Here is a 27,785-nt window from a genome sequence, read left to right on the forward strand (position 1 = left end):
TATAAATTAAGACAATGTCTTTATATAGAATCTTGAATAGTAAGTAAAAATTCTTTTTTTCTAATTTCAAAATGGTAGATTTACCTTAAAAAATAACTAGAAGGTGTAAACTACAATATGAAATACACAAAAAAGAAGTAACTAGGGGTATATGATGTTGCACAAAAAGGAAATGTAAGATACTTGTAGCTTCATCCTACAAGAATACTATGTCATAACAGATGCCAACTAACAACACTTAAACATCTTCCTAAACCAAAACTTTCTGGCAGAAATTTCCCTTGATCACCTCTTTCATGGCATTGATAACATCCTTGTTCCTTAGGCTATAGATTAAGGGGTTCAGCAATGGGCTCAAAAATGTGTAAAAAATTGCTATTATTTTGGACTCCTCCACGGACTTCTCTGATGGAGGCTTTAAATACATGCAGAAAAGGGTTCCATAAAATATGGTGACTGTTGTCAGGTGGGAACCACAGGTGGAAAAGGCTTTTTGCCTTCCTTCAGCAGAACGGATCCTCAAGATGGCTGCAAAAATGTAAAGGTAAGACAGAAGAATGATACTGAGAGAACTTGAAAGAGTAAAGCCGGCAACCACGAACATGGCCATCTTTTTGACGTGGGTGTCAGAGCAAGCCAGCATGATGAGAGGAGGGTCTGCACAGTAGAAGTGGTTGATTACACGGGAGCCACAGAAAGACAGGTGGAAAGTGAGCAGAGTCTGAGAGAGCCCATTCAGGAAGCCAAACGCATAAGGAAATGCGACGAGAGACACGCAAACATTCTTGGACATCCTGGTACTGTAATGCAGAGGGCTGCAAATGGCCACATAGCGGTCCAGTGCCATGGAAGCAAGGATATAAAATTCAGTGATCACCAGAGCAATGAAGAGAAGACACTGTGTGAAGCACTCAGCATAGGAGATTGTCTTCTGGTCTGAGACGAAACCACGTAGCATGTTGGGAGTAACATTGGAAGAGTAGCAAATGTCTACAAAGGAGAGGTGCCCAAGGAAGAAGTACATGGGCGTTTGCAGGTGGGAATTGGTCCTGATCAGCACAATCATGGACAGGTTTCCTGCCAGTGTGATGACAAAGATGAGCAGAAACACTATGAAGAGGATCCTGCCCAGCACCAGGCTGTCTGTGAGTCCCACAAGAATGAAATCCATCTCTGCAGTAGTACGGTTTAGGGAGGTCATTTTCTTACACTTGCAAGCTGAAAGTGGCAAGAAATATGAGCAGTGCCTTCGCAATTAGCGATGAGCTGTAGTCCTCACTGATTTTTAGTTGGTCTGCAGCACAATTCCTTGTCTTGTCAAATGCTTTCTCATACCTACACATCATATCCAACCTGTATTTTTTACAATCTGTTTGTGATTTTCTTTTTATTGTATCCCTCCTAATCACACAGCAGACAAAACAATTGCGGTCTCACTGTGCTTCTTCTTTCTCACAATTGTATGTGTATTCATTATAGACAGATGCTTTCACATATGTATTTGCACAAGTATGCCTGTGCTCTCAGTGATATCCATGTAGAATGTATTTCCACCTTTTCTAACAATTTAAGATCAACATTTAAGAAAAAAGTTTTAAAGGCATGTCACTTCATAAGCAATGAAGAAATATTTGTTTCCAGTATTTGAAGCTGCCATACCCTATACCTTTGAAGTCAGAATGAAATATCAGCATCTAATGCGTCAAGTTACGCACAACCCACAGTGGTCAATAAGTGAATGAAGAGGCCCTGAAGTTCTGAAATTTGTCTTAAAAATCATGATAATCTTTCATAATCTAAGCAAATTTTCAACAGACCATGGTGCTAGATGCTTGAATTCTCAATAACCTGGGTGGTTACAGGAAAAAAAAATGGCAATATCTGGTTACCCTTGGAAACATTGTTTATTAATTAATTTATGTTTTGAAAAAAAATATATTTTCTCATTTTACATACCAATCCCAGATCCCACTCCCTCCCCTCCTCTGTCTCCCTCCACCTTCCCCTCTACCCCACCCCTATTCAGTCTTGGGATAGTTAATCAACATAACAAAACTGTGTTTCCACAATCCAAATCCCCACCAGCACCAACACCAACAACAAAGAAATAACCCTAAGTAACCAGAATTGTTCTCTCTATGTTGGATGTTTATCAATACATTAAGTCCTGTGCACAGCAAACTCCATTTTCTGACATTATTCAACAATATAAGGTTAAGGCAGTATCTCATCCTGTGTCTTCCCAGAGTGTATGTTGCAGAGCAAAAGGAATAGATACTAATTCATACAGAAACCTATGTAACATATTGTCAAATGAAAACAAGTTATGATATTAAAAAAGCAAAGGAAGAAAGATTTCAGGTGGAATAAAATCCCTTTCTGAGAGAGAGTATTTGAACAGCCTAAAGGATATTCAAATGACTGCAATAAATCCATCTTTATAGTGTGATTTTTTTGCTTGTGTAAAATGTTCTTATATTTTAACCCATTTATAAGACTATCTACTAGAGAAAGCCCAGATCCTTAACTATGATATCAATGCCAGTATAACCTACCATCCAGAATTTCTATGTGTTTGGAATATCATGTTAAAATTGTCTCAGTACTTGGCTTTAAACCATTGTTTACTTGCTTCTCACAAATACATTAGAGTTCACATATAATAGTGGATATTTTAGAGTCACTGACAATGTATTTTCCCACGATGATATATACAATCCATATACAAGCACACAAACATATATTTGTTTATCAAATACAAAATTTAACCTACCTGCAAATATTGACTTACTGTGCATCATATAATGTAGTAAGATTTATGATATGTTTTCTTGGTTAATCCCCTAAGTGTCTAAAAAACAGCTTTAGAGGTACAATTTAAATGTTCTTTGATTCTCAAGAGAATAATCTTAATTTGATGTTGTATGGAGTTTACTCACCTATGAGGCCAAAACCTCTCCCTAACATGTGTAAACAACTCTCTTTCTGGCGCTCTCTCTCTCTCTCTCTCTCTCTCTCTCTCTCTCTCTCTCTCTCTCTCTCTCTCTCCCCTCTTCTTTTCTCTCTCTTCTCTATCTCTACCACTGCATTTGCCATTTTATCTATTAATGTAAATAATAAAAGACAAGGTGATATAGTTAGAAGATGTTTTGTATATTTAGCATACAAAAGTAAAAGAAACTCCACCTGGAGTTTCTCATTTTTTACTGTTCATACTAAGAAGAAATAATCCAGTGGGACTGAGGGATAAAGTATAATAAGTGACAGTTTTAAGAACAGATTACTGAAAAAGTATAGTACAAATGCAATTCTTTATTTGTTCTCCATTTCATGAATTTCATTGAACTAACTCCAACTTAAATTTTGGTTATCCAAAGTAATTCTATCTATAAAAATTGATTAAAAAGTAAATGTTGCTTCTTCAGAATCAAGAAAATCAAAAATATTCATTGAATATTTAGTGTTAAGAAATATTTTAGTTAGCAGAAAGCTAATCATTTGCAAATTATATTTGTTCTCTGTAAAAAAAATGAGATAATACTGTTTGTCACGAGAAATTTAAATAAAAGAGCAGAAAGAAATTGGAAGCTTGTAGTGTACGGGAAATTACTTTTTTTTCCCTAAATAATGGCATGAATGTTCTGGTATAAACCAAACACTTTCTGATTTGATTAAAAGTCTGCTTCAGAAGACAACTACTGCTTTCTGGACCAATAACTCATGGAGAACTAATGCATAACCCTCAGGCATACCCTGATACTATTTCTCAGCTAAATGACCACACTGTCAAACTTCTCCCTTAGTTTTTATCATTATATTCATATATTAGTGCACCTCTCAGTCCTTATCAGAGAACCTTCCTTTTGTAGTAAATGGAGATTAATAGAGACTCTCAACTGGTTTTTGTAAGAGAATAAGAAACTGTGAAGCGTTACTATAAATGCAATGTCTGTATCACAATCCCTCCCTTCAAAGCTCAGGGGTGAGCAGAGAAGAAGGGGATGAAAGATTGAAAGAATCAGAGGTAATGGACATCTGCAGCATAGTAATTTTTTTGGACATAACATGACTGTTGCAGAGATGACTTGACATGGCTTTGTGGCCCCCAAACCTACAGGGCAGTCATATTTATTATATGAAAGTCTAGAAATATCACAGAACAAAGACAATGTAGCTCTGGTTGATTTTTAATTATAGAAGAGTAAGTATAATTCAATTTTATTATAGATCATGTCAAACTTAAGGAAATAAAGTATATAAAAATAATCAGAAATAATTCATTTCCTCTGTAAGATTGCCTATAATAATCTGAAAACATATGAATTATAACTCTTTATTCATGACTGAAGTAAGGAAGTAAATCTTGTCTAATTGTTAAGAGAATTTAGAATACTGTAAAATGTTGCCTGGATGAGACAAATTGCCAGCAGTCCTCCATAATTTATTTTCAGAGACACAACAACAACATTTGGATCATACAGCACAGTGGTGTTCAATCTTCGTGGTCTGGGGCAGTTGATAGAGTGGAAAGAAGCAAGTAGGAGACACTCCTGTGGTTCTAAACTTCACAGAATCTGCTTCAATGTGGCAATTATCAAAAATATCAGTTATCATATTGCTCCAGCATTGATTTTCTCCTACCCTAATGAAAAACACAATACTCATATCTAATTTAACAAATGTTTAATAACAACTCTATGTCATTCTGGAAGAAATATAAATAAAACACAGAAATGCTTAGAATTCTGCCATGTTTCAAATAATTTAAAAAGATCCAAATATTTCCATGTTATGGATGCTATTCAAATTCTATAATATCTGGTAAGACTTTTTATTATGTATTGCATTCTTGAGTGCAATGTGAGAAAAATAAGGATGATATTGGTAATGCATATCTGATAAATTAGTTAAATGTGTCTATCATGATTGAAACATTTATCATATAACTGATGCTTTGGCAATTCAAAATGCATAGCTAATTTCCATGTATAGCATTGATCATACTGAAAAATTGTCTTAGCAATATTTCTGATTCTGCTAGATAGTACACACACACACACACACACACACACATACACTTTACCTATGATATGTATTTATCAGATGGGTCCAAAAGACATATTTCTGACATGAGGGGATTAAGAAGTATCTGTTACATCTTCCATGAGGTCCCTACCCAAGCCCAGCTGATGTCAGCAGCATACCCAAACCTCCAGAGCTATAAGCAAAATAAATCTCTTTTCTTAATCAAAAAAGAAGTATCTTTAATTTTAACATATTAACTTTAATACATAGAAACAACTTAAGTAATCAGAGAGCAAATCCTGCAAAGCCTAATGAGGGAGAGCATAGACTTATAGCACATGTTTCTGTACGATTTTCCTCACTGCCTCCTTCACATCTTTATTTTTCAAACTGTAGATGAGAGGGTTAAGCATGGGGATCACTACTGTATAAAACACAGAGTCAACCTTGTCCTGCTCCAGCGAGTAGCTAGTAGTAGGCCGCAAGTACATAAAGAGAATAGAACCAAAGAAGATGGTGACAGCCATGAGATGGGAGGCACAGGTAGAAAATGCTTTGTGCCTTCCTTCTGCAGAGGGCATCTTCAGTATGGCAATGAGAATGCACAGGTAAGAAATAAGAACAATCAGAACACAGCTGAGAACAGTAAAACTGGAAAAAGCCATGATCACGATGCCATTGATATGAATGTCAGAACAAGAGAGCTTGAGCAGGGGCGGGGTGTCACAGTAGAAATGGTTGATTTTATTAGAGCCACAAAAGGACAACTTGAAAGTCATCCCTGTGTGGATGGCTGCATTGCCAAAGCCTGCTAGGAATGAAGTAGTCACCAACATAAAACAAATTCTTCCAGACATGAGAACTGGGTACAGCAGGGGATTCCAAATGGCTGCATAGCGGTCGTATGCCATCATGGCTAGCAAGAAACACTCAGTTCCCAGGAAGGAGCCAAAGAAGAAGAACTGGGCAGCACAGCCATTGAAAGAAATGCTCTTATCCTCAGTCAGGAGGTTTAACAGCATCTTAGGAGTGACAGTTGAGGAGGAAGAAGCATCGACAAAGGAAAGGCTGCTGAGAAAGAAGTACATAGGTGTGTGCAGAGAGCGGTCCACCTTAATTAGTGCCATCATGCCCAAATTACCCACCAGGGTTATCATGTAGATCACCAGAAACAATGCAAAGAGGATGTTCTGCAGGTCTGGATTGTCTGAGAGTCCCAGTAGGATAAATTCTGTCACTTCTGTCTCATTTTTAACTTGGACTCCTCTCACAGTTCTGACCATCTGTGCTGCAACATAAGAGAAGTTGGAGCATTGCATTATTTAGGTGAATGTAGAATATAGATGATATAAATATTTATGAATGTAATGGTGAAAACATAAATGCATTTGTAGAGATTTTTGATACACATGAATTATTTCAAAATAGTAAAATATTGATACCATAGTGAAAAGTATCTTGGAACTGACATCAAGTCCAATCTATTATAACTGAATTTGGGTATTGGGTCCTGAGGACCTTAAACAGAATTAAGATCTATTGACTTTAATTGTGCTTGTGGTTAACTATTTTGAGATATAACTGTCTTCATTATTAATGATTAATATCTAAATTTATAAATATGTATGCCTACTACTTATAACTGAAGAAACATTGCACATCTTCCTTAAACAACTGACTTCTCTTTGTCATTACATATAAAGAAGTTCAAAAATATTAAAATTCTGAAAAGTTAGTCACTAATACAAGGAGAATCTTTGAATTTCTATATGTTTTACATTTTTATGAAATTGATGCTATCTTCAGGCAGTCACAGGATTGAAATAAACTAAACATCAAAAAGTTCAGTAATACCCTCTAATGATTAGAGAACCAGGTCTTAAGGACATGTAAACACTCATGATGGGAAAAAAAGCATGAGCAGCCTGTGCGGTTCAAACCATTACCCTGGAAGGCACAAGATCACAGAACTATTACAAATCAGATTTACTATGGATAGCAATTGTTTGCTAGATTCCTTAAGCTCTTAAACCTGATTTAACAGTTATGTGGATGCAAGCATTATCAAGAGAACCTGCATGTTACTCCTTGAAGAAACAATCTTTTACCATATCAGTTAAAATACTAACAAAATAATAGGGCCATAAAACGTAGCACATAGAATTACCTAATGATGACAATGAATCAAAAGAAATTCTTTAATATAATAAAATAGAAATGTAAGCAAAATTAACACCTAGCAACATGGAGTGAAGTCAAAGAGGAGAAAATAACAGAAAGGAAAAGGACAACTCAGAAGAGATGCCAGCCTTATCCTCTAAGCAACAGCTTCGATGACAATGTCAACCAGCAAGAGTCTTCATGCCCATTCCAGGTGTCTTTCGTTATCTCATATTACTTAGCAATAAACTAAGGCGGCATAGCCTACTCAAGAAATTAGGGTTCCGTATGCTATACCACCCACTTATCACTCACAGAGAGGTGCTACTTTATACTTTCCAAAATTAAAGCATTACCCAATATCTTTGCTCACAATGATAATGAAAATGGTATTGAATGCATGCAACCGGTTAGAAGAGAGTACAAAATATGATTTTGTCTTTCAGAAACATCCATATGTAAAGATGGATAATGTATATTATTAAAATATATATTGATATGTAGTTTCCATTGAGACAGACACTCAAGAGTTAAACTATATAAACCCTCATATTTTCATAGTCATTAAAACATGCCTGGGGAGTCATTTATTTTGTTACCATATATGAACCTCAGCAATCAGTGATGGAGTCTTGGAAGGAATTATCCCAGGAGTATCCATTGGGGTATGGGGGTTTGGGGCTAATCAGTAGTGCATTTTCTGTCATAAAAGAGATAATGCATAACTGTTGTATTGGCCCTTCCTTAATATGATCATTTCCATGCCAATGATTTACTGGCACAGATAAACTATGATAATGGCATCTTTAGGCTCTGGAGTGATGGCTCAGGGTTTATTAGCACTGGCTGCTCATGCAGAGAACCAGGGTTTGATTACCAGCACCAAAATGTAGCTCACAACAACACCAGTTCAAGGGAACCCAACACTCTTTGATACTGCACATGTGTGATGCATAGCCATGCATGCAGATGAAACACTCATGCACATAAAATAAAAAATAGACCTTAAAAATAATTTCATCTCCAGAAAATAAAAAATAAGTCAATTGCCACATTTCCAAGCATAACTCCCATGAGAATAGAATTCTAACAAAAACAGTGAAAGTAATGCCTTACAAGATCTACTAATGATGAATAGAAAGTAATATTAGTTAAGATAGAAAGCATTACAATGTTCTGAATATGCTTTTAGTCATGTCTGTGCACTATAAGTCCTGTGTTAAATGTTTTGATTACGTTATTTTATTGTATGCCTATAGGATAAGCAGAGAGCAAATCTAAAGTGCAAATCATTAACTTGCCAAGAGTCACAAAGCTCCTCATTGGAGCATAAATATAAACTCAAATTCAATCTTGGTTAGTCAACTTTCGAGGTCATTTTCAATAGCATCATCAATGCTGAAGTGGGTTCTGGTGCACAGTGGGATGGCAGCTTAGTTTTATGAGCCCCATTCATACTACTGAACTGACTTTGTTACAGTGAAGTCACACATCAGCTGGGGTTACAGCTCATAACCTGGCATGTGTGAGGTCTGGGTCAACCCTAATTGTTGCCCAAAGTGATGGTGTCTCCACCTAAGGAACTATAACTTCAGATAGTTATTGCAAAATATAATCGTTTTTATAACCTTATTTGTGAATCTTGTTCTTGAAACTTCTTTTCTTTTGTTCTTATGTAGATCCTCCCTGTGTCTAAAATGGAACAGGAGACCCTCCTACCACATCCTCTCCATGGCAGGGATTACAGGGGTGAGCCACCAAACCTCACATCCCTCCTCTCTTTTAATAAGAATATGTCCTGTTTCTCTACAATGTGCTTCCCACCTTGCTGTGATTTTGCAATCAAACCCACAAACTAGGCAATAATCAACATGTCTTTGCCGATCTACATGTATCTAAAAATAACTAAGATTTCCTACTGTACTTCCTACATTTAAAATTGCATGAAGAGGTATATGAGAGGGCTTGAAATAAAGAGTAAGAAAGATAATGATGTAATTTTACTACAATCTCAAAAACAGAGAAAAAAGTGAATTTTAGAAAGCCCTGGAATCATATTACTTATTGATGTTTATATTTATTCTAACAACCATAAATATCTGAGCAAGAGAAATGGGTGTAGAGTCAATGTAACAAACTTTCTTCATCCCTAGGATCTTTTGGAATTTTGAGCCAGTGGGTAACTCAGGAAAATAATAGCAGAATGGCCTTCGCCTCAGGTCAGTCCTCTAACCAAGCAGCATATTTGAAGTATCCCCCTTACCGTATGCAACTGCTTGACCTCTATTGATCCTGCTGTTTCTGCTCTATGCCTAAATTCACAAACAAGCACAGCCTCAGCAAGAACACTTCTTCCTTCTTTAAGGAGTTACTGAACCTCTTGGCTCCACACACAGAGAAAAAAATATGAAACTTATTTCTTTCAGCTTTCCTTAAAGTGGAGCATCCCAACTTACTGAACTGCAATGATGTTCTTTTCAAAGGAAATCATCTGTCAGTGTGCTCCACTCTTGCCAGAGACTTCAGAACACACCAGATAGGATTCACACTCACTTAAAGTAGCATGTGGTTCTCATTCCTTGGCCTCTGGGGACTGGTTTTCTCATGTGACATCCATGAAACCTACATCATGTTTCCTCTCTGAGATTTAGAAAATATCAAGTCTCCTTTGCGTTTCTTTGTTTCGCCTTTGGGAACACTGAAACTGTTGGAGAATAATTTTTGAGTACTATGTTCTTAAGCACTATTATTGTACATCCTTCCTCTCTCCATTGAAAGCTGGAGCCGTATCTGCTTGGACAATTTGAGTCCACAAAACAGCGCTATCTCTAGTGTTATTTTCTACAAGAAAACTATATACACACAAGAAGTTAGGTCATTGGATAATGTTTAGGGGTGAGATGAGGAGACACGGGGCAATTGAGACCCCAAGGGTTGTTTGGGGGATGACAGCTCCACACTGTGACTCAGTGACTCTATCACACTGGGATGTTTCCTATGTCTTTCTTAGCTATATTGTCTGCAATGGCTTTGGAGATGAGTGTAGATTGCTGCATCCAATAGACAGAGATAATAAATAAGATTATACATACACAGTTAGAAAAGAAGAAGCATAAATTTGTGAATGAGTGGGGGACAGAGAGGTATGGGATGGAAAATGAAGGAGTGGAAAAGATGTAAATATAGCCTTCAAGTATGAAAGTCTCCAAAAATTAAAATTTAAAAATAATTTTCTCACCTTTACACCCATTTTATACACATATCTAGAATCTCCAAAATCATAATTATCAAAATGCAGATTGGTGTGAGGTTTCCTTATGAGACTCTAAAGCCATGTTGTATACATCTTCAATTTGACCTGATCACTCCAGTGGGTGAGCAAGCCTGGCCTACATAGGGAAACCACTCATGAATGACACACTAAGAAGAACTTCACATATTCTTTGTGTAAATTTGGATGCGCTTAGACATTTGAATCACTGATGTTACACAGAAGAGTTGAATTTATGGACATACACCTCTGAAAGTTTTCTTTTTTAATTTTGTTTTTAATTTATAACATAGCAGGATGGTCCTGCTTTTTTTCCTTTTCATTTTCTTCCCTTTCCTTTTAGTTTTTGTTTGATGTTTTTTTAATTTTATTTTTTAATAGTCTTTTCTCATTTTATACCAAACCCAGTTCCCACTCCCTCCCATCCCGGGAGGCGGTGGGTAACCAGGGGAAAGTTTTCTTATCTATCTTTAGCTAATGACTCATAACACCTTTTTTTTAGTACCTTGATGCCATTCTATAGGAAATGGCTTTCTCAAAGGACATTCGTAGACAAAGGCATAAACAGAAAACCTTCTCATTCATCACCTAATCATACCTCACAAGAGTCTTTAGCCTAGAAAAAAAAGGCCTGCACGTGTACGATATGGTGAGGGCAACCTTTAATCCCGGCACCGGAGAGTCAGAGGCAGGCAGGTCTTGGTGAATTCAAGGCTAACCTGGTTTACACAGGTTTACATAGGGTGTTCAAGTCAGGGTATCATAGTGAGACCTCATATGCAAAAATAAAAAAGAAAATGAAATGAAATAATAATAGATGAGATGACAGGGTTTATAAGAGATTCTAACCATGTATCTTCAAATAAGCCTGCACATCTTTCTTATTATTCATCTCCGGGGACAGAGGAAGTAAAATGCCTCAGGGAATAACGTTCAGCATATCTGAATCTCTAGTGGATGCAGAGAACCATTTCGTGATATTTCTTCTGGGAAACAATGCTTGTCTGCGAGAATTAAATACCTCCTGCCCATGGGTGCGGCAGCAGGAGGAGCAAGTGGCCCTGAAACAGGCAACGGGGCGAGTCACACTCTGTGACTCGGTTGCGGAACACTCACTCCACGAGACCCATCTGAGGAGAGAAAACCTTCAGCTGCTGCTACAGAGAGAAAACAGGTCAGCTCTCTGTTGGGACGGAATGGGACCCCTGCTCAGGGTGGCTCACATTGACCAGTGTTCCTCTGACTACTGGAACTTCTTGACACCTGGTCCTTTTAACCATATCAGAAACAGCAACAATGTTCAGGCTTGTTTTAACTTTTATTTGCTGTTAGAATTCAGAATTTAAAAACTGATTAACACTAAATATCTTCTCCACCACACCCAATTCGCAGATCCGAAATCCACACTGAAAAGAGCAGTACACGGAGTTGATCAAATCACGGCAGGAACTGCAGTGGCATCTCCAGATTTTTAATCCTTGTTCTTTTCATATATAGGTTCTCTCATATATAGAAATTTCAAATTCAGGTGAAGAATTTAAGGCTAAAATTTGTTTTGCCAGCACTTAGTTTTATAGGACAGAGCTGTTCCTAAGTTTGCAGATTTACAGTTTCGAGATTACAGCCTACTTTCTACTCATTTTTAATTTAATTTAGAATTAAATACTCTCCCTTCCAGAAAAGACAGCAGTCATTGTGAAACCACTATGAAATAAGCATTTAATACCATTTAAAGATTTATGAATATAAACTTGTGTACTGAATTAAGCGTTAATCTTAGTACACAATGACCAAAAACATTCAATATTCAACACAAAGTCATTGTTGCACCCAGAAGTTTAATATAGTCTAGCTGAGCTTTGCTCAGTATTGTTAAGGTAAATACTTTTCGTCCTATTTAACAAGTGACAACTCTTGAAGACAAATACTAATGCTGAGAACTAGCAGCAGCAAATGATCATGGCTGCCCGTCTCTGTCCACAACACACGAGAATAAGCAGCGTGTTTTGTGGTGAGTGAAGAATCTTCTCATAGTCTGCTCTTTTTACTCAAACCTTGGATCTGTAAGGAGGGAGGGATGCATTGCTAATCAAATTGTTCAATTGAGTCACACATAGACAGTTGTGGGTCTGAAGCCTAACTCGTTACAAGGTAGCTTTACTCCTGTAAATACAAATAACAGAACCAGTTCAGCCACAAATAAAATATCTTTGCAAATTTCTTCTGTTTGAGGGTTGTTATTTCCTAAGGAGTCTGACCTGTGAAATAACACATGAATTCAAATGAAGTAATGAGGTGAGGGGTTGTAGGAGAGTGTTGTCTAATTTGTTTTGGTTTTCTTCTTGATTGTTTATTGGGCAACTACATTGAATTACAATTGCCATAGAATACACCTGAAGCACATACTATTTGGTGTATTTTAACACATATATGCAAGCATGAACACATCATTACAAACAACATCAGAAGTCAACTCACCATAGGCAAAGGATTTCTTGGAGCTCTATGCACTGCTACCTCTTATTCACACACACACACACACACACACACACACACACATATGAATTTCAAACAGTCATACATCTGCTTTCCATCACTATTATTAATTAATCCCTCATTTTATTCATTCTGTAAATGGGAGAATGTAAAGTATCCAGTTCTTATGTTTTGTCCACTGAGTGTAATTACTTTTGTACTCAGCCTTCATTTTAACAATATCAATAGTTTTGCCTGTATTTGGGTAGCGTAGCATCATGTGCTGACACTGTAGTCTATTAGGCTTGGGCCCATGCATGAACACTTACTTTTTGATGGATGAATCATAAAATCACTATTTACAGGTTTACTTTTATAAGAGGCTAAGCACTTGCACACTTTACACTACTACTAATCATGATTAAAACTCCGACTCCTTTACTTCCTTGTCAACACATGTGTATTATCTAAACTTCATTTATTTTAATATGCATTTATGAGTATTTTACATTAGTTAAATTTGCATTCCTCTGATATAAATACTTGAGTATTTTATTTTAAAATATTAAATTTATTTAAGACCAAACACTACGTTCTATGTAATCAGGAATGATGCAATTTTCTAATGAAGCTTTTTAATCTCACAGAAAATTTTAAATATGTATTCAGTTATAGTAGTGTGTGTGAGAGAAAGAGAGAGAAAATGGGGGAAGAGAGAGAGAGAGAGAGAGAGAGAGAGAGAGAGAGAGAGAGAATGCATACACATGCACATGCCCATGTGTATGCAGTTTCATACAGAAGTCTAAAGGGGCCATAAAATCCATAGGAGCTAGAGTTACAGGTCTTTGTGAGCTGCCTGATATCAGTTCTAAGAACCAAACTCCAACCTTCTTAGAGATCAGAAAGTATTCTTAACAGTTGAGCCATCTCTTCTAACACTCAATTATAATCTTCTTTTTAGAAAAAAATTTTTATGCTCTAAAAATGGGTAACACAAAGAAAATGTAACAGATCACTTCCACAAGGGTCTTTACATTTTTGTTCAGACATTACACCCATGGAATACTCTGCTTCCTGTGTAGAGCTGCTTCTCTTCTTACTCAGGTCTCAGGTTTCTACGTGAGTTACAAATACAAACCTTTGTCAGAAAAGTGCGTCCCAAACAAATCCTTCCAGGCAGGCCTTTCCATGCTGATTCCTGGCTGATCCACTAGACATGATAATATGCACAGTGGAGTAAGAATAAGGTGACAGATGTATGTCTGGAAAACAGGAAGCTTCTCAGATAATATCCATCTCAGACAACCACTTCTGTTGTGGTTGATTATATTCTTCTAACAATTTAAAGCTAAGGGTTCAACTTGTAACTCTTTCTAATCAAGATTTAGTCTTACCTACTATGAATTTCTGCAGTCCTATAAATACATCACTCCCTCAGTTTCTTGTCCTTTGTTGTGCAGTAAACCACGGAAAGGACAGGCAGGGTTCCTCTCTTATGGTTTATGTCTGCATTACACCCTTTCCTAAATGACCTTCTACCGGTCTTGTTTGATTTGATCTGTTTTAGTTTTCCCACTGCCTTAAATCCCACAATTGAATCGACAGCCAACTAATCAAGGAGGGAAGCAAAGCATCACAAATGGGTATTCCTCTGTTTTGTTTCAGGGAGAAGAACATCATAGCCTTATCTTTCCTGCTAGTGGATAATCACAGAGAACGGATCAAAAACCTGATGTCTTGTTTAAATGACCTCAGCTGTTGAAGAGGCAGAACTTGCTCGCTCAGGAAGCTCAATATCTTTCACAAATGAGTGCATCTGCAAAGGATACAGAGCCTTGACAAAAGTCCTCTGAGTCACCGTCATAGTTGCTGAATTGAATGAGAAGGTAGGGTATCATACAAAATAAAACTTTCTTTTATAATAAAAAATAGTCTATAATATCCTGAGCACATAATTGCTTAAGTTTATTGTTAGCATGTCCCATAACAAGAAATATACTAAACTCATTGATAAACTACTTAGAAACACACACATACACACACACACACACACACACACACACACACACACACACACACACACACACACTGCTTGGAGCAATGGATATAGAAAATCACTCAGTTGTGACTGAGTTTATCTTTGTAGGCATCACTCAAGATCCTCAGCTGCAGATCATCTTTTTTGTGGTCTTCCTCATTGTTTACCTGGTCAATGTGGTAGGGAATGTTGGCATGATCATCCTGATCATAACAGATAATCGGCTTCATACTCCCATGTACTTTTTCCTCTGCAACCTCTCCTTCGTCGACCTGGGCTACTCCTCAGCCATTGCTCCCAGGATGCTGGCTGATTGCCTCACGAAGCACAAAGTTATCTCTTTCTCCAGCTGTGCCACCCAGTTTGCTTTCTTTGTAGGCTTTGTGGACGCCGAGTGCTACGTCCTAGCTGCCATGGCATATGACCGGTTTGTGGCCATCTGCAGACCCCTCCACTACAGCACTCTCATGTCCAAGAAAGTCTGCTCGGCCCTGATGCTGGGCTCTTATCTGGCTGGTCTAGTGAGTTTAGTGGCCCACACTTCCCTCACGTTCAGCCTCAGTTACTGTGGTTCCAACGTCATCAACCACTTCTTCTGCGAAATCCCACCACTCCTGGCTCTCTCCTGCTCAGATACCTACATCAGCGAGATATTGCTGTTTAGTTTGTGCGGGTTCATTGAGTTCAGCACTATCCTTATCATCTTCATCTCCTACGCTTTCATCCTCATTGCAATCATCAGAATGCGATCAGCTGAAGGCCGCCTAAAGGCGTTTTCCACCTGTGGGTCTCACCTTACTGGTGTTACCCTGTTTTATGGTACAGTCATGTTCATGTACCTGAGGCCAACATCCAGCTACTCCCTGGACCAAGACAAGTGGGCCTCAGTGTTCTACACCATTATCATTCCCATGCTGAACCCTTTAATCTACAGTTTGCGGAACAAGGATGTGAAAGCTGCCTTCAAAAAACTGATCGGAAAGAAATCTTAATAATTACAGGAAGTTAAAAATCTGATGGTAGACAGATAAATGGTAGACAGAAGGACGGTATCAGAATATGCTAACTGTAGAATTGTCACTCAAGTTACCATCTTCTTGTTGAACAAACTTGAAAGAATTTTCTAGAACCTTTTGCAACCTGAATCTCTTCTACTATGATAGGTGGAAATTATCTCATTTTACAAATAATAAAATTAAAGAGGCAGCAAGTCAACCAACTTATCAAAATGAATAGAACATAAAACTGGTCCAAGGGCCACACTTCACATGGAAAGCATTCAAGTTATGAATTAGATAGAAAACAACCCATATGAAGATTCTGTGACTTTTTAACTGTGTAATCTTAGTCAAGTTAGTGAATATCTTTAAAAACACGTTACCTTTATAATTAAAATTCTTTAGAGTTGTTTGAGCATTCAACACCTTCTTGTAATGTTTTTGATCAAATCCACCCCATTTCTTCCCCTCCCATTCCTTCCCTATCTGTTCTCTCTCCAAAGTTCATACTCCCCCTTTTTAAAATGGCTGAGTCTACTTAGTGATGCCTACATGTGCAGTTGTAAAACACAATCTACTGGAGCATGGGCAGCCTCTGACACACAGCTCTCCTAAAGAAAACTTATACTGACTCTCCCAGAACCCATTAATCACCAATAGCTCCTAGTTTGAGGGTGAAAGTTCATGACCCTCTCTACCCATCTGTGCTGGGATTCCGTCTGGGTAGATCATGTGCAGGTCTTGTATGCACAACCACATGCGTGCATTTGCCCTATCATAGCCAACAAATAGTGTTTCACTAGAGATGTCCACTACCTCTGAGTTTTAGAATCCTTCTATTTTGACCTGTGACAATCCTCGAGCCTTGAGAAGACTGGCTGTTTCGAGAATAAGACACGAGAATGCTCAGCGCTAAATTGGAAACCTTGTAACATTTTAGAGCATCTACTTCTTCACTACTAGGTTCCCATCATGTAAAGCACACCACTAAGGTGAGACCCACAGGTGGAGAAAACAATTATACTTCTTTTGATTTATAAATTACATACCCATATTTATGATGGTCGATAATCACACCACCAATGAGTGATAAACTGAAAATGAATAGCTTTAATTTTTTAAATTGTTTCTAATGAGCTATATATATTTCTCCACTTCCCTCCATTCACTCCATTTTTATACCATAGTAGCAGATAGAAGTGTTTCTATTGAAAGTACACAAAAGTTGTGTATATAACTTCAATCCTCACACTTTTAATCCCAGTCCTACCAGCTCTGTCAGTTAAATCTCTTGGTATCTGTGTACGTCAATTTCTCCATCAATAGAAAAAAGACTATATTTATATTATAATATATTATATATATATATATCAGATCTCATAGTTAATAGTTCAATAAGAGCTCTTTGGTTTGACAATAATCATAAAATCGGTAAATATGTTGATCATATTCTCCATAATAGATTATAAAATTCATAATCATTGGTTTCTTTAATACAAAAAATAGAGTTTGTATCACTTCCTTAGTGGCAGTAAAGAAAAAAATTGATGGAATGGGTACAAGTAGAGACAGCAACATAATATAAAACCGAGATTCAATTGTACTTGTTCTATATTTGAACTATATGCCCTCAGGAAGAATATTTCAATCAATAGTTAAGATTGATGGAAAATATAAGATACACAATTTTATGAAGTTTAACTTTTTAGGAAAATATAACAAATGCAAATATCTAATATCATAGGAAAACTATTGATAAATAATAAGAAAGAATCACAAAGTTCTATATTGATTCACAAAACAACAGTGTATTTTCTCCAGAGATAAGAAAAATTTTATGAATTATAGGGCATATTAATCATCTTTAAATCTTGAGCAAAAAGTTAAAGAGAAGAAAATGAGGCAGAGAATTTGCACTAGTGAAATAAGATACAGTGTCTGAGACAATTACTTGGGCTGAATGTGCACCTTCATTATCTGGCAACATTTAAAGACATGAAGTTTACTCCTTTGGAAGAAAGGAGTTTATATCTTGTGCACAGTAGAGAATATATTCTCTGCTCCCTGCAATCATGTGACATAGCCAATCCCACAGCACTCTGACCTCCAGAAGTCCATGCTTCATCTTTATTGAACTTTTGAGCATGGAGTTTTTGCTCTTTATAACTCTTCATATGTTTGAAGAAAGAAATTGGAAGGGATAACAGAGGATGGAAAGACCTCCCATACTCATGGATAAATACCAAAGCAATCTCAACATTCAATCCTATACAGTCAAAATATTGAACACAATTATTTTTTTTACTTTGTTGTATTTTGTTTATTTTTTTTTTACTTACCTATTTGCTTATTTTACATCCTGACTAAAGTTTCTGCTCCGTCCTGTTTTCCCAGACCCTCCCCCAACTCTCCTCTGACCTCAACAATCCAACAATACACTCCTACTCCTTTTCTGCTCAGAAAATAGCAGGCTTCCTATGGGTATCAAGAAAACATGGCATATGGAGTCACAGTACGACTAAATACCTCACCTCGTATTAAGGCTGGGCAAGATGACTCAGAATAAGGAGTAGGATCTCCAAAGTCAACAAAAGAGTCAAAGGCAGCCCCTGCTCCCATTATTAAGCATCCCATAAGAAGATCAAGCTATATAACTGTCCTGTATATGCAGAGGACGGAGAGCAGTCCCATGCGGGTTCCCTGGGTGTCAATTCAGATCCTTTGAGCTTCTGTGAGTTCCTTGTGGTGTCCTTGACCCCTCTGACTCCTACAATACTTGCTCCCTCTTTTTTTCTAGTTCTACCCATTTGCCTGCAAATTTCCTAATGTCATTATTTTTAATAGCTGAGTAATAAATACTCCATTGTGTAAATGTACCGCATTTTCTTTATGCATTCCACAGTTGATGGACAACTAGATTGTTTTGAGGCCAAACACAATTCTTTACAGACTTTGAAGAATCAATACTAAACTTCATATGTGAAAACAAAACTAAACTAAAACTAAAAAACAAACAGACAAGCATTAAAATCATCACGTCCTGGGCTTTTTTTGGTTGGGAGGTTTTTTTTAATGACAGTTTCTATTTCCTCATGACTTATAGGTCTGTTTAAATTGTTCACCTGGTCTTGATTTAATTTTGGTAAGTGGTACTTATCTAAATACAAGTCCATTTCTTTTACATTTTCCAACATGGTGACATATAAGCTTTTGTAGTAAGACCTAATGATTCTCTGAATTTCCTCGGTGTCTGTTGTTATGTCCCCCTTTTCATTTCTGATCTTGTTAATTTGCATGTTCTCTCTCTGCCTTTTTGTTGGGAGCAGTGAGACCCCAGATCCTGAATTTCTTGTAATCCCCTGATCTGAGTGCCGACAGCTGCTCTGAGCACCAGACCTTCAGGAGTTCCTGATGGCAGGAGAGTGGTTTCTGGTGGGTTTGGCTGGGGCGTGGCTACCTCTATATAATCTGCCCCTGAACACAATAAAGGGGGCATTCTTAGGGAATTCAAGGATGACCCGTGTCACTTTCTCTCTGTCTGTGTGTGTCTGTGTATTTTAACCTCCTGCCCCTTGCCCGAAGCTCAGTAACTGGGTGCCAGGGCACTGAATGCAGACACTGGGGCGCGGTGAGCAGCACCTTTTGATTAATTTGGAAAAGGTTTGTCATTCTTGTTGACTTTCTCAAAGAACCAGCTTTTGTTTTGTTGATTCTTTGGATTGTTTTCTGTGTTTCTATTTTGTTGATTTCAGCCCTCAGTTTGATTATTTCCAATCTTCTACTCCTCCTGGGTGAGTCTGCTTCTTTTTTTTTCTAGAACTTTCAGCTGTGCTGTTAAGTCTCTAATGTGAGCTTTCTCCATTTTTTTAATGTGGACACTTAGTGCTATGAACTTTCCTCTTAGCACTGCTTTCATTGTGTCCCATATGTTTGGGTATGTTGTGTCTTTATTTTCGTTGAATTCAAGGAAGACTTTAATTTCTTTCTTTATTTCTTCCCTGACCCAGGGGTGGTTCAGTAGCTGACTGTTCAATTTCCAAGAGTTTGTAGGCTTTCTAGGGGTAGAATTATTGTTAAACTCTAACTTTATTCCATAGTGATCCGATAAGACACAGGTGGTTACTAATATTTTTTTGTATCTGTGGAAGTTTGTTTTGTTACCAAGTATGTGGTCAATTTTTGAGAAGGTTCCATGAGCTGCAGAGAAGAAGGTATATTCTTTCCTATTTGGGTGGAATGTTCTATAGATATCTGTTAAGTCCATTTGATTCATAACCTCCATTAATTCTCTTATTTCTCTGTTAGGTTTCTGTCCGATTGACCTGTCCATTGGTGAGAGAGGAGTGTTGAAGTCTCCTACTATTGGAGTGTGTGGTTTGATGGCTGCCTTGAGGCCTAGTGTCCAAGGAAATGTCCCCAGCTTGCTCCTTGAGCAGCTGAGGAGAGGGGGCCTGAACTGGCCCTTTACTATAGCCACACTGATAATTATCTTGCATATAACAATAGAACCTTACTCTGACGTTGGATAGAGATAGAGACAGAGACCCACACTGGAGCACTGGACTGAGTTCCCAAGGTCCAAATGAGGAGCAGAAGGAGAGAGAACATGAGCAAGGAAGTCAGGACTGTGAGGGTTGTGTCCATTCACCAAGACATTAGGACTGATCTAATGGGAGCTCACCAAAGCCAACTGGACTGGGACTAATGGAGCATGTGATCAAACTGGACTCTCTGAACATGGCTGATGAGGAGGGCTGACTGAGAAGCCAAGGACAATGGCACTGGGTGTGGATTCTACTGTATGTACTGGCTTTGTGGGAACCTAGTCTGTTTGGATCCTCGCCTTCCTAGACCTGGATGGATGGGGGAGGAACTTGGACTTCCCACAGGGCAGGGAACCCTGACTGCTTCTTGGACTGGAGAGGGAGAGGGAGGGGGACGGGGGAGGGGAAAAGAAATGGGAGGAGGGGAGGAGGTAAAAATTTGTAAAATTATATAATTTAATAAAAAAAAGGAAAAAATACTCAACCAATGAAATTTTAACACTGTATGCTTGGGTAAATTAAAAAAATATTGTCAGCCAAAAAAAAAAAAAAAAAAAAAAAAACAAGCAAACAGAAAACAAGATAGATAAAATAGTCCTGTACAATAAAATAATTTCTGAAAGTATCACCATCCATGATTTGAAGTTCTACTACAGAACTAAAGCAATAAAAACTACATGATGTTTGGCATAAAACAGACAGATTTATCAATGGAATCAAATTAAATTCCCAGCTGTAAATCCACATACCAACAGAGACCTGATTTTTGATGAAGAATCCAGTAGCACAGGGACTATGATTGACAACTAACAAATGGGATTTCTGAAAAACTTCTGAAAGACAAAGGACACTGTCAGTAGGAAAAAAAACAGTAGCCTACAGGATAGGAAAAGATTTTCCCCAACCCCACATCTGACAGAGGGCTAATATACAAAATATTTAAAGAACACAAGAACCTAAACGTCAATAAAACCAAATAATACAATTTAAAAATTGGATATAGATCTAAAAAAAAATCGTAATAGAGGAATCTCAAATGGCCAAGAAACACTTAAAGAAATATTTAACATCCTTAGCAATCAGGGAAATAAAAATCAAAATGACTCTGAGATTCATTTTACACCTTTCAGAATGTCTGAGATTAAAAAATTCAAGTGATAGTTCATGCTGGCAAGGATGTGGACCAAGGGCAATGCTGCTCCATTAATGGTGGAGGTGCAAACTTGTAGAGCCACTTCGGGAATCAATTTGGCAGTTTCTCAGAACACTGGGAGTAGATCTTCAAGACCATGCCATATCACTCCTGGATCCGTGACCCTGTGTTTTGTGTTGATGTCCACAGTCCTTGATACCATTGAAGGCGATACAAATGCTGGTGGTCTGGACTTGCTACCTGAGGCCATGTTGATGTCTGAGGCCTCTCTGTCATCAGGGCCATACCAATAGGAGGGGCTTGTGCTTCCACCCATCGCCGTGGTGAAATCCAAGCCCAAGCTGTGGCTGAGGGCCATGTCTGGGTCCATAGTGCGACCACAGTCAAGGACTGTGATGATGTTTCTATTATAATGCTGTGTTATAACTGGGGCAATGGAAGAGCGGGTCCCAATTCTCACCATTTACCACACACACACTCACACACATTAATACACACAGTCACACACTCACAAACACACACACAGACACTCACACACTCACACATTCACACACACTCACACAAACACACCACACACACACACACTCACACTCCACACACACACAGACACACACACACCCTCTCACACACACACCTCTCATATTCCTCCTTTTCCAGAAAAGAAGCTAGACAAATATATATCACATTTTCAGAGTCACATAGCCTTTCTGTCTGCATTATTTTGTTTACTTGATTGGGCCTGATCACAAATTGTTGTGTATGTAAAAAACTAATATAAATGAAGAGGTTACTAATATTCAGAGAAGGAGGAAATTGTTGTCTCCAGTTGTCTGTCCATGGTTTGGGGTCAAAAAACTGCCTTTGCAATATTTGTGAATGTTTAATTCAGGGAATTTAGGGTGAAGAGGCAACCATTTTTTACTAATTAAAAAATAAAATATTACAAGTATACATATCATTGGCCACTTTGTGTTTCTTTTTCAAAATTAGTAAGGTTGTTTCTAAATTATCAATTATCAAATAAGCATATATGTCTTATATTGTGATATTTGGAAGAATTTAAAATTTTAACCTTTCTTTTCAACATGTTATTCTGAAGAAAATTTATCAACGTGTATGTTTCTAAACTTTCTGTGTATATTGTGAAAATATATAACATATTTATATAGCAAGAAAAATACTAAATATTAAAACTACTGAGTAATTAATTAGACTCTTGATTAGTTGCTTTCCTTTTTCTTTTACTTTACAAATATTTAAATTTTGTGCTTATAGTGACTACCTACATAATCAGAGCTGTCTTTTACTGACTGTATATTGCCCTTGAACTTCAGTAAAAGAAATATTTGTATCATATATGCTAGATAGTACTAAAAATTAATTTCAACCTTTTATTTTTAGTCTAAAGTGTAGAATAAACAAATAGGAAACTTTTTAATATTATTATTTTATTAATTAAAAAAATACCAATCCAAATTCCCACTCCCTCCTCTCTTCCCACTCCTTCCACACACCTTCCCACTCCTCCTCCCTCCAATCCTAAGATAGAACAAGGCACCCTGCCATGTGGCAAATCCAAGGCCCTGCCTACTACATCTAGGTTGAACAAGGTATGCATCCAAAGAAAATAGGATTCCAAAAAGCCAGTACATGCAGTAGAGACAAATTCCAGTGCCACTCAAAGTGGCCCGTCAGTCTGCCCCAACTGTCATAGTTTGATCCTGTGCTTGTTCACTCCCAGTCCAGTTGGAGTTGGTGAGCTCCCATTAGCTCAGGCAAACTGTCTCAGTGGGTGAACCCCTCATGGCTTTGACCTCCTTGTTCAATATGAGAGCAAGGAGAGAGATATCTTGATTGAGGGAGCCATTATAAGGTTAGCAGGAAACTCTTATAGAAGGAGTTTATCTCTACATGAGCAGTAAGCTAAATGTAGACCTTACTGTTGGTTATGTTTAATACCAAACTATATTTGACTATTTTCTTAATCAAAATAATTGTTTTCATTAAAAACATTACTGACGTAAAAATGTCCGAAATACAGAAAACTGTATTTTCACCAATATGTACATTTGGGCAGGTTGTACTAATGTTGGGGAGTTAGCCCTGCATAAATCAGAAAGAATTCAAAGACTTATATTTTGTCCTGTCAATCTTCAGAATATGCACGTCACAGTAATAATACCATTCACTGCTCACCAGGACTTTTTTTCATGGCCTAGCAGCTCCCGGGCCTTCCTGGCCACCTCTTGCTGTCCTCATTTGTTTCTCTTCCTGAGATTTCTCTTACTCTCCCTCTGCTGAGACAGCTATTCTATTCCACCAGCCTGTGTTCAGAAGGCCTTGTTTTCTTGGTATCCTCCACCCTCTCTGGCTCTGATACTTTTACTGCCTTCTGTTTTGTAGAGTTCCGTAAAGCCTGAGACATCCCATTACGCAAGGTATTATGTACTGAGATCAACATGAAGTCTGAACTGATATACAGACTATGGAGTCCTGTCTCCGGGGAGATTATAAGACTGTCAAAATTGTAGTAGTTCAAGTTATGTCTTTCTGATGTAAGTATTTTTTATTCTCTCTCTCTTCAAACTTAGCTGGTAATTATTTTATATTAATAGTTAAGCTCATGTCCCCTTTATAGATTTTATGTTTTCTGCCTCGTGATAGCTCTCCTCAGAGACCCTTTTACATCCTGGTTCCTTAGGCTGTATATTAGTGGGTTGAGCATAGGTGTCACTACAGTGTAGAACACTGCAATGACCTTGCCACCAGCCCTGGAGGATTTCGACTGGGGTCTCATATACATAAAGATGGCAGTTCCATAGAATAAGGTCACAACTGTCAGGTGGGAGGCACATGTAGACAGAGCCTTGTGCCTCCCAGAGGCTGACCTCATTCTGAGAACGGAAAGAAGGATCCGGGCATAGGAAACAATAATAAGAAGGAAAGGGATGAATACGATAATGATACTGAACACAAAAACTACCAGTTCAGTGAGTGAGGTGTCAGTACAAGCCAGCCTCAGAACTGAAGGAACCTCACAGAAAAAGTGGTTCAGGACATTCGGTCCACAATAGGGCAAACTCAAGGTGAGAACATTGATAACCATGGAACTCAGGAAGCTACTGGCCCAAGAAATGGCTGCCAGCTGGACACAGGTGCTTTGATCCATAATAACAGTATAATGAAGAGGGTGACAAATGGCCACATATCTGTCATAAGCCATGACACCGAGAAGAACACACTCAATCATGCCGAAGGAGAGTGAGAAGTACATCTGAGTAGCACAGCCAGCAAAGGGGATGGTCTTCTTACTCCCCACCATGTTGGAAAGCATCTGTGGGACATTGGTGGATGTGTAGCAGATGTCCAGAAAGGACAAGTTAGTGAGGAAGAAGTACATGGGGGTCTGCAGGCGAGGTTCTATCTGGATAATAGTGATGATGATGATATTCCCCACCACTGACAATATATAGAAAAACAAGAATACAAAAAAGAGGACCAGCTGTATCTTGGGATCAGATGAAAGCCCCAGGAACACGAACTCAGTCACTGTGAAGTTTATTTTCATATGATCCATCTTTTCAGGCCACCTTCCTTTTAGAGGATTAGGCACTCCCCTAAAACCAAGTTCCTAGCTGGGCATTACTCTGGTCCAGGGATTTAAGAAAATAATTAAAGATCTTAGTGTTGGATGGGATCTTAGATGTCTGAAGTTTAGCGCAATTGGGAAGATGCCTTCAGCTTCTGGAGAGGGTTTTCAGATGAGATCACAATGCTAAATTCATAGCTCAATGTAATTATGAGAATTTTGTCATTTCTAAAAGACATTTTGTCAGCCAATAATCACATTTCTTTTTGTCACCTAGTAATCACTTTATATTCTATTCATTCTTCAGATCCTTTGTCATAAATTACCTACTTCAAAGAGATCTGATTCTGGTTTTGTTCCACAGCTAACAAGAGGGCAGGAGGGAATAGCATTCATGGAGACAGGAATGAATGTCACTGTTCCATGCACAATCACCTGGTCACTAAGTAAAGACGAAGGTGGCAGCATAGGCCACCTCAGAGTTGTCGTGCTATGTCTTAGACTGCACAGACACTCCAGACAGAGAAGAACAAGGATGAATCCCAGATAATGCAGGCATGAGCCACACTAATAAATGGCTCTCCTCATTTCCCTACCTTCATGCTGTGTGATATGACCTGATTATGTTCAAATAATAATAATAATAAACAACTTATGAGATTTTTAAGGATTAAAGAAAATATCTGAATAATTGTATGTAACAATAAGAAATAATACAAAAAGTCTAATGCTGGTAGAGATAACAAAATGTGGTGATGCCACCTTTACCTGGAATTCACATCCAAAATTATAACCATTGGAAATAAATAACATTACTGAAAAGGAGCTAAACATGTTAAAATTAGGGTAACATTTTACTGAGAGGTCCTTAGCCTCTTCCCTTTTGCCCTGAGGATATACACAGTGTTCTATTTAGCCCACCTCATTCCAGCCCAATTAAGAGAAACAACCTAGAAGCCGGGCGGTGGTGGCGCACGCCTTTAATTCCAGCACTCGGGAGGCAGAGGCAGGCGGATCTCTGAGTTCGAGGCCAGCCTGGTCTACAAGAGCTAGTTCCAGGACAGGCTCTAGAAACTACAGGGAAACACTGTCTCGAAAAACCAAAAAAAAAAAAAAAAAAAAAAAAAAGAGAAACAACCTAGAAGTATATGAGATAGCAAAGAAATCTTGAGCACAGACATTGCTAAGGAATATCCGCCAACCATTCATCCATCCTTTTCTCCATTCTGTCTTCATTTTCTCATTTCCTTTTCATGTATTCCTTTTAATAATATTTTGATAGTCACTTTGTGTCAGAAGGTATCTGTCATTAATAGATACAATAAATACTCTTGATTCTATAAATGAGCAGGTTGTCCATGGAACTTTGGGAAGAGTGAAGTTTTCTGGTGCCTGAAGAAGTGTAACATATGCTAAAGGAGCTTTTCCACAAAAAAGTATTTATAGGTCACGAAGTGGCCTCAGCTTGCAAAGTATCCATTTGCATGTAGTGTTCTTAGAGATATTTTGAACACTTGAACTTAAAGTTTTCAGGTAAAATAGTTATTTGAAGTGATGTTAAGATATCTAGACTGTGAAATCTGAGGACTAAAGCAAGGATGGACTTAGAAAGTGCTGAGTTGCAGGTTTCTTTTCATCTTAGGAAACAGAGGAAAGGGAGAGCAGGGGAAGGCCTCCAGGCATCTTTGCAGATCCTCCAAAAAGCACTTAGACCTTATATTATAAACATAAATGTTAGTGTGGTTGTTAGAAGTGATTACAATGGCGACAGATGACATCCCTGGCTTCCCCAGTAGATTAGATTTCTCTGTGTATAACAGCATGGTGATACAAAATCAGGAGAGTGGATAAGTAGGGTTTCAGAACTCTAGAGGGTTTGTTTCCCCATGTGCCTGGCTCCTTCACGCACTTGGCTGAGAGGCCTTACAACTTCATATCACCAGTCTGCCTTGTTGAGCTCATCTGTAGAACTGGACAAAGAATCATCTATTTCAAATATGTGATGTGTGGCTAGCAATTTAATGAGATACTGAATGCATACATAAAACAAAATTAGGCCTTGATTATAAGTGTTTAATACATGAAAACTCATTGTAAAATCATTATGTCACATGATTCACATTATAGAACGCTTAGATCTACAGAAAAAGAATTAATGACAATCCTAAAATTATAAAGGAAAGCTGTCTTTGATACATGAAATACTTTTGATTTGTATTTATATGATTTAACTATTTATTAATCATCTGAAGTTCTTGAATAATTACATATTTGTTAAAGGGCCATACAGTACACGTTTAGGCATAGGCACACCATTGTCAATGTATACTAATAAAATCATATCAAATTTATAGTTTCAGATATTTGATATGTGTTCACAAAATTGATTGAATGTAAAGAACATCAATGTTTTGGGTAAACTTCTAAACACTCTATATTTTAAAGTGTCACATAATAGGACAATCCCTCAATTCCTGCTTGTGCACATTTGCCCCAAAGAGCATCTTTAGTTACTTATATCTTCAACTGTTA

General features: G+C 37.8%; 4 protein-coding genes across 4 annotated transcripts; 1 reads left to right on the plus strand and 3 right to left on the minus strand.

The window, feature by feature from the left end:
- Positions 1 to 250: 250 nt before the first annotated feature.
- Positions 251 to 1,201, minus strand: LOC119818812 (olfactory receptor 5M10-like). Its single transcript, XM_038336586.1, has one exon. It carries the CDS (start codon positions 1,199 to 1,201, stop codon positions 251 to 253), a length of 951 nt encoding a protein of 316 aa, XP_038192514.1.
- Positions 1,202 to 5,354: 4,153 nt separating this feature from the next.
- Positions 5,355 to 6,308, minus strand: LOC119818820 (olfactory receptor 1020). Its single transcript, XM_038336608.1, has one exon. It carries the CDS (start codon positions 6,306 to 6,308, stop codon positions 5,355 to 5,357), a length of 954 nt encoding a protein of 317 aa, XP_038192536.1.
- Positions 6,309 to 15,031: 8,723 nt separating this feature from the next.
- Positions 15,032 to 15,961, plus strand: LOC119818822 (olfactory receptor 1019). The gene has a single exon (XM_038336611.1). The coding sequence runs from the start codon at positions 15,032 to 15,034 to the stop codon at positions 15,959 to 15,961; it is 930 nt and encodes a 309-aa protein (XP_038192539.1).
- An 8,344-nt stretch (positions 15,962 to 24,305) lies between these two features.
- On the minus strand, positions 24,306 to 25,241 carry LOC119818418 (olfactory receptor 2G3-like). The gene has a single exon (XM_038335736.1). The coding sequence runs from the start codon at positions 25,239 to 25,241 to the stop codon at positions 24,306 to 24,308; it is 936 nt and encodes a 311-aa protein (XP_038191664.1).
- Positions 25,242 to 27,785: the final 2,544 nt, after the last annotated feature.

The sequence above is a fragment of the Arvicola amphibius genome, chromosome 7 (assembly GCF_903992535.2).
Source record: "Arvicola amphibius chromosome 7, mArvAmp1.2, whole genome shotgun sequence".
Taxonomy (NCBI): domain Eukaryota; kingdom Metazoa; phylum Chordata; class Mammalia; order Rodentia; family Cricetidae; genus Arvicola; species Arvicola amphibius.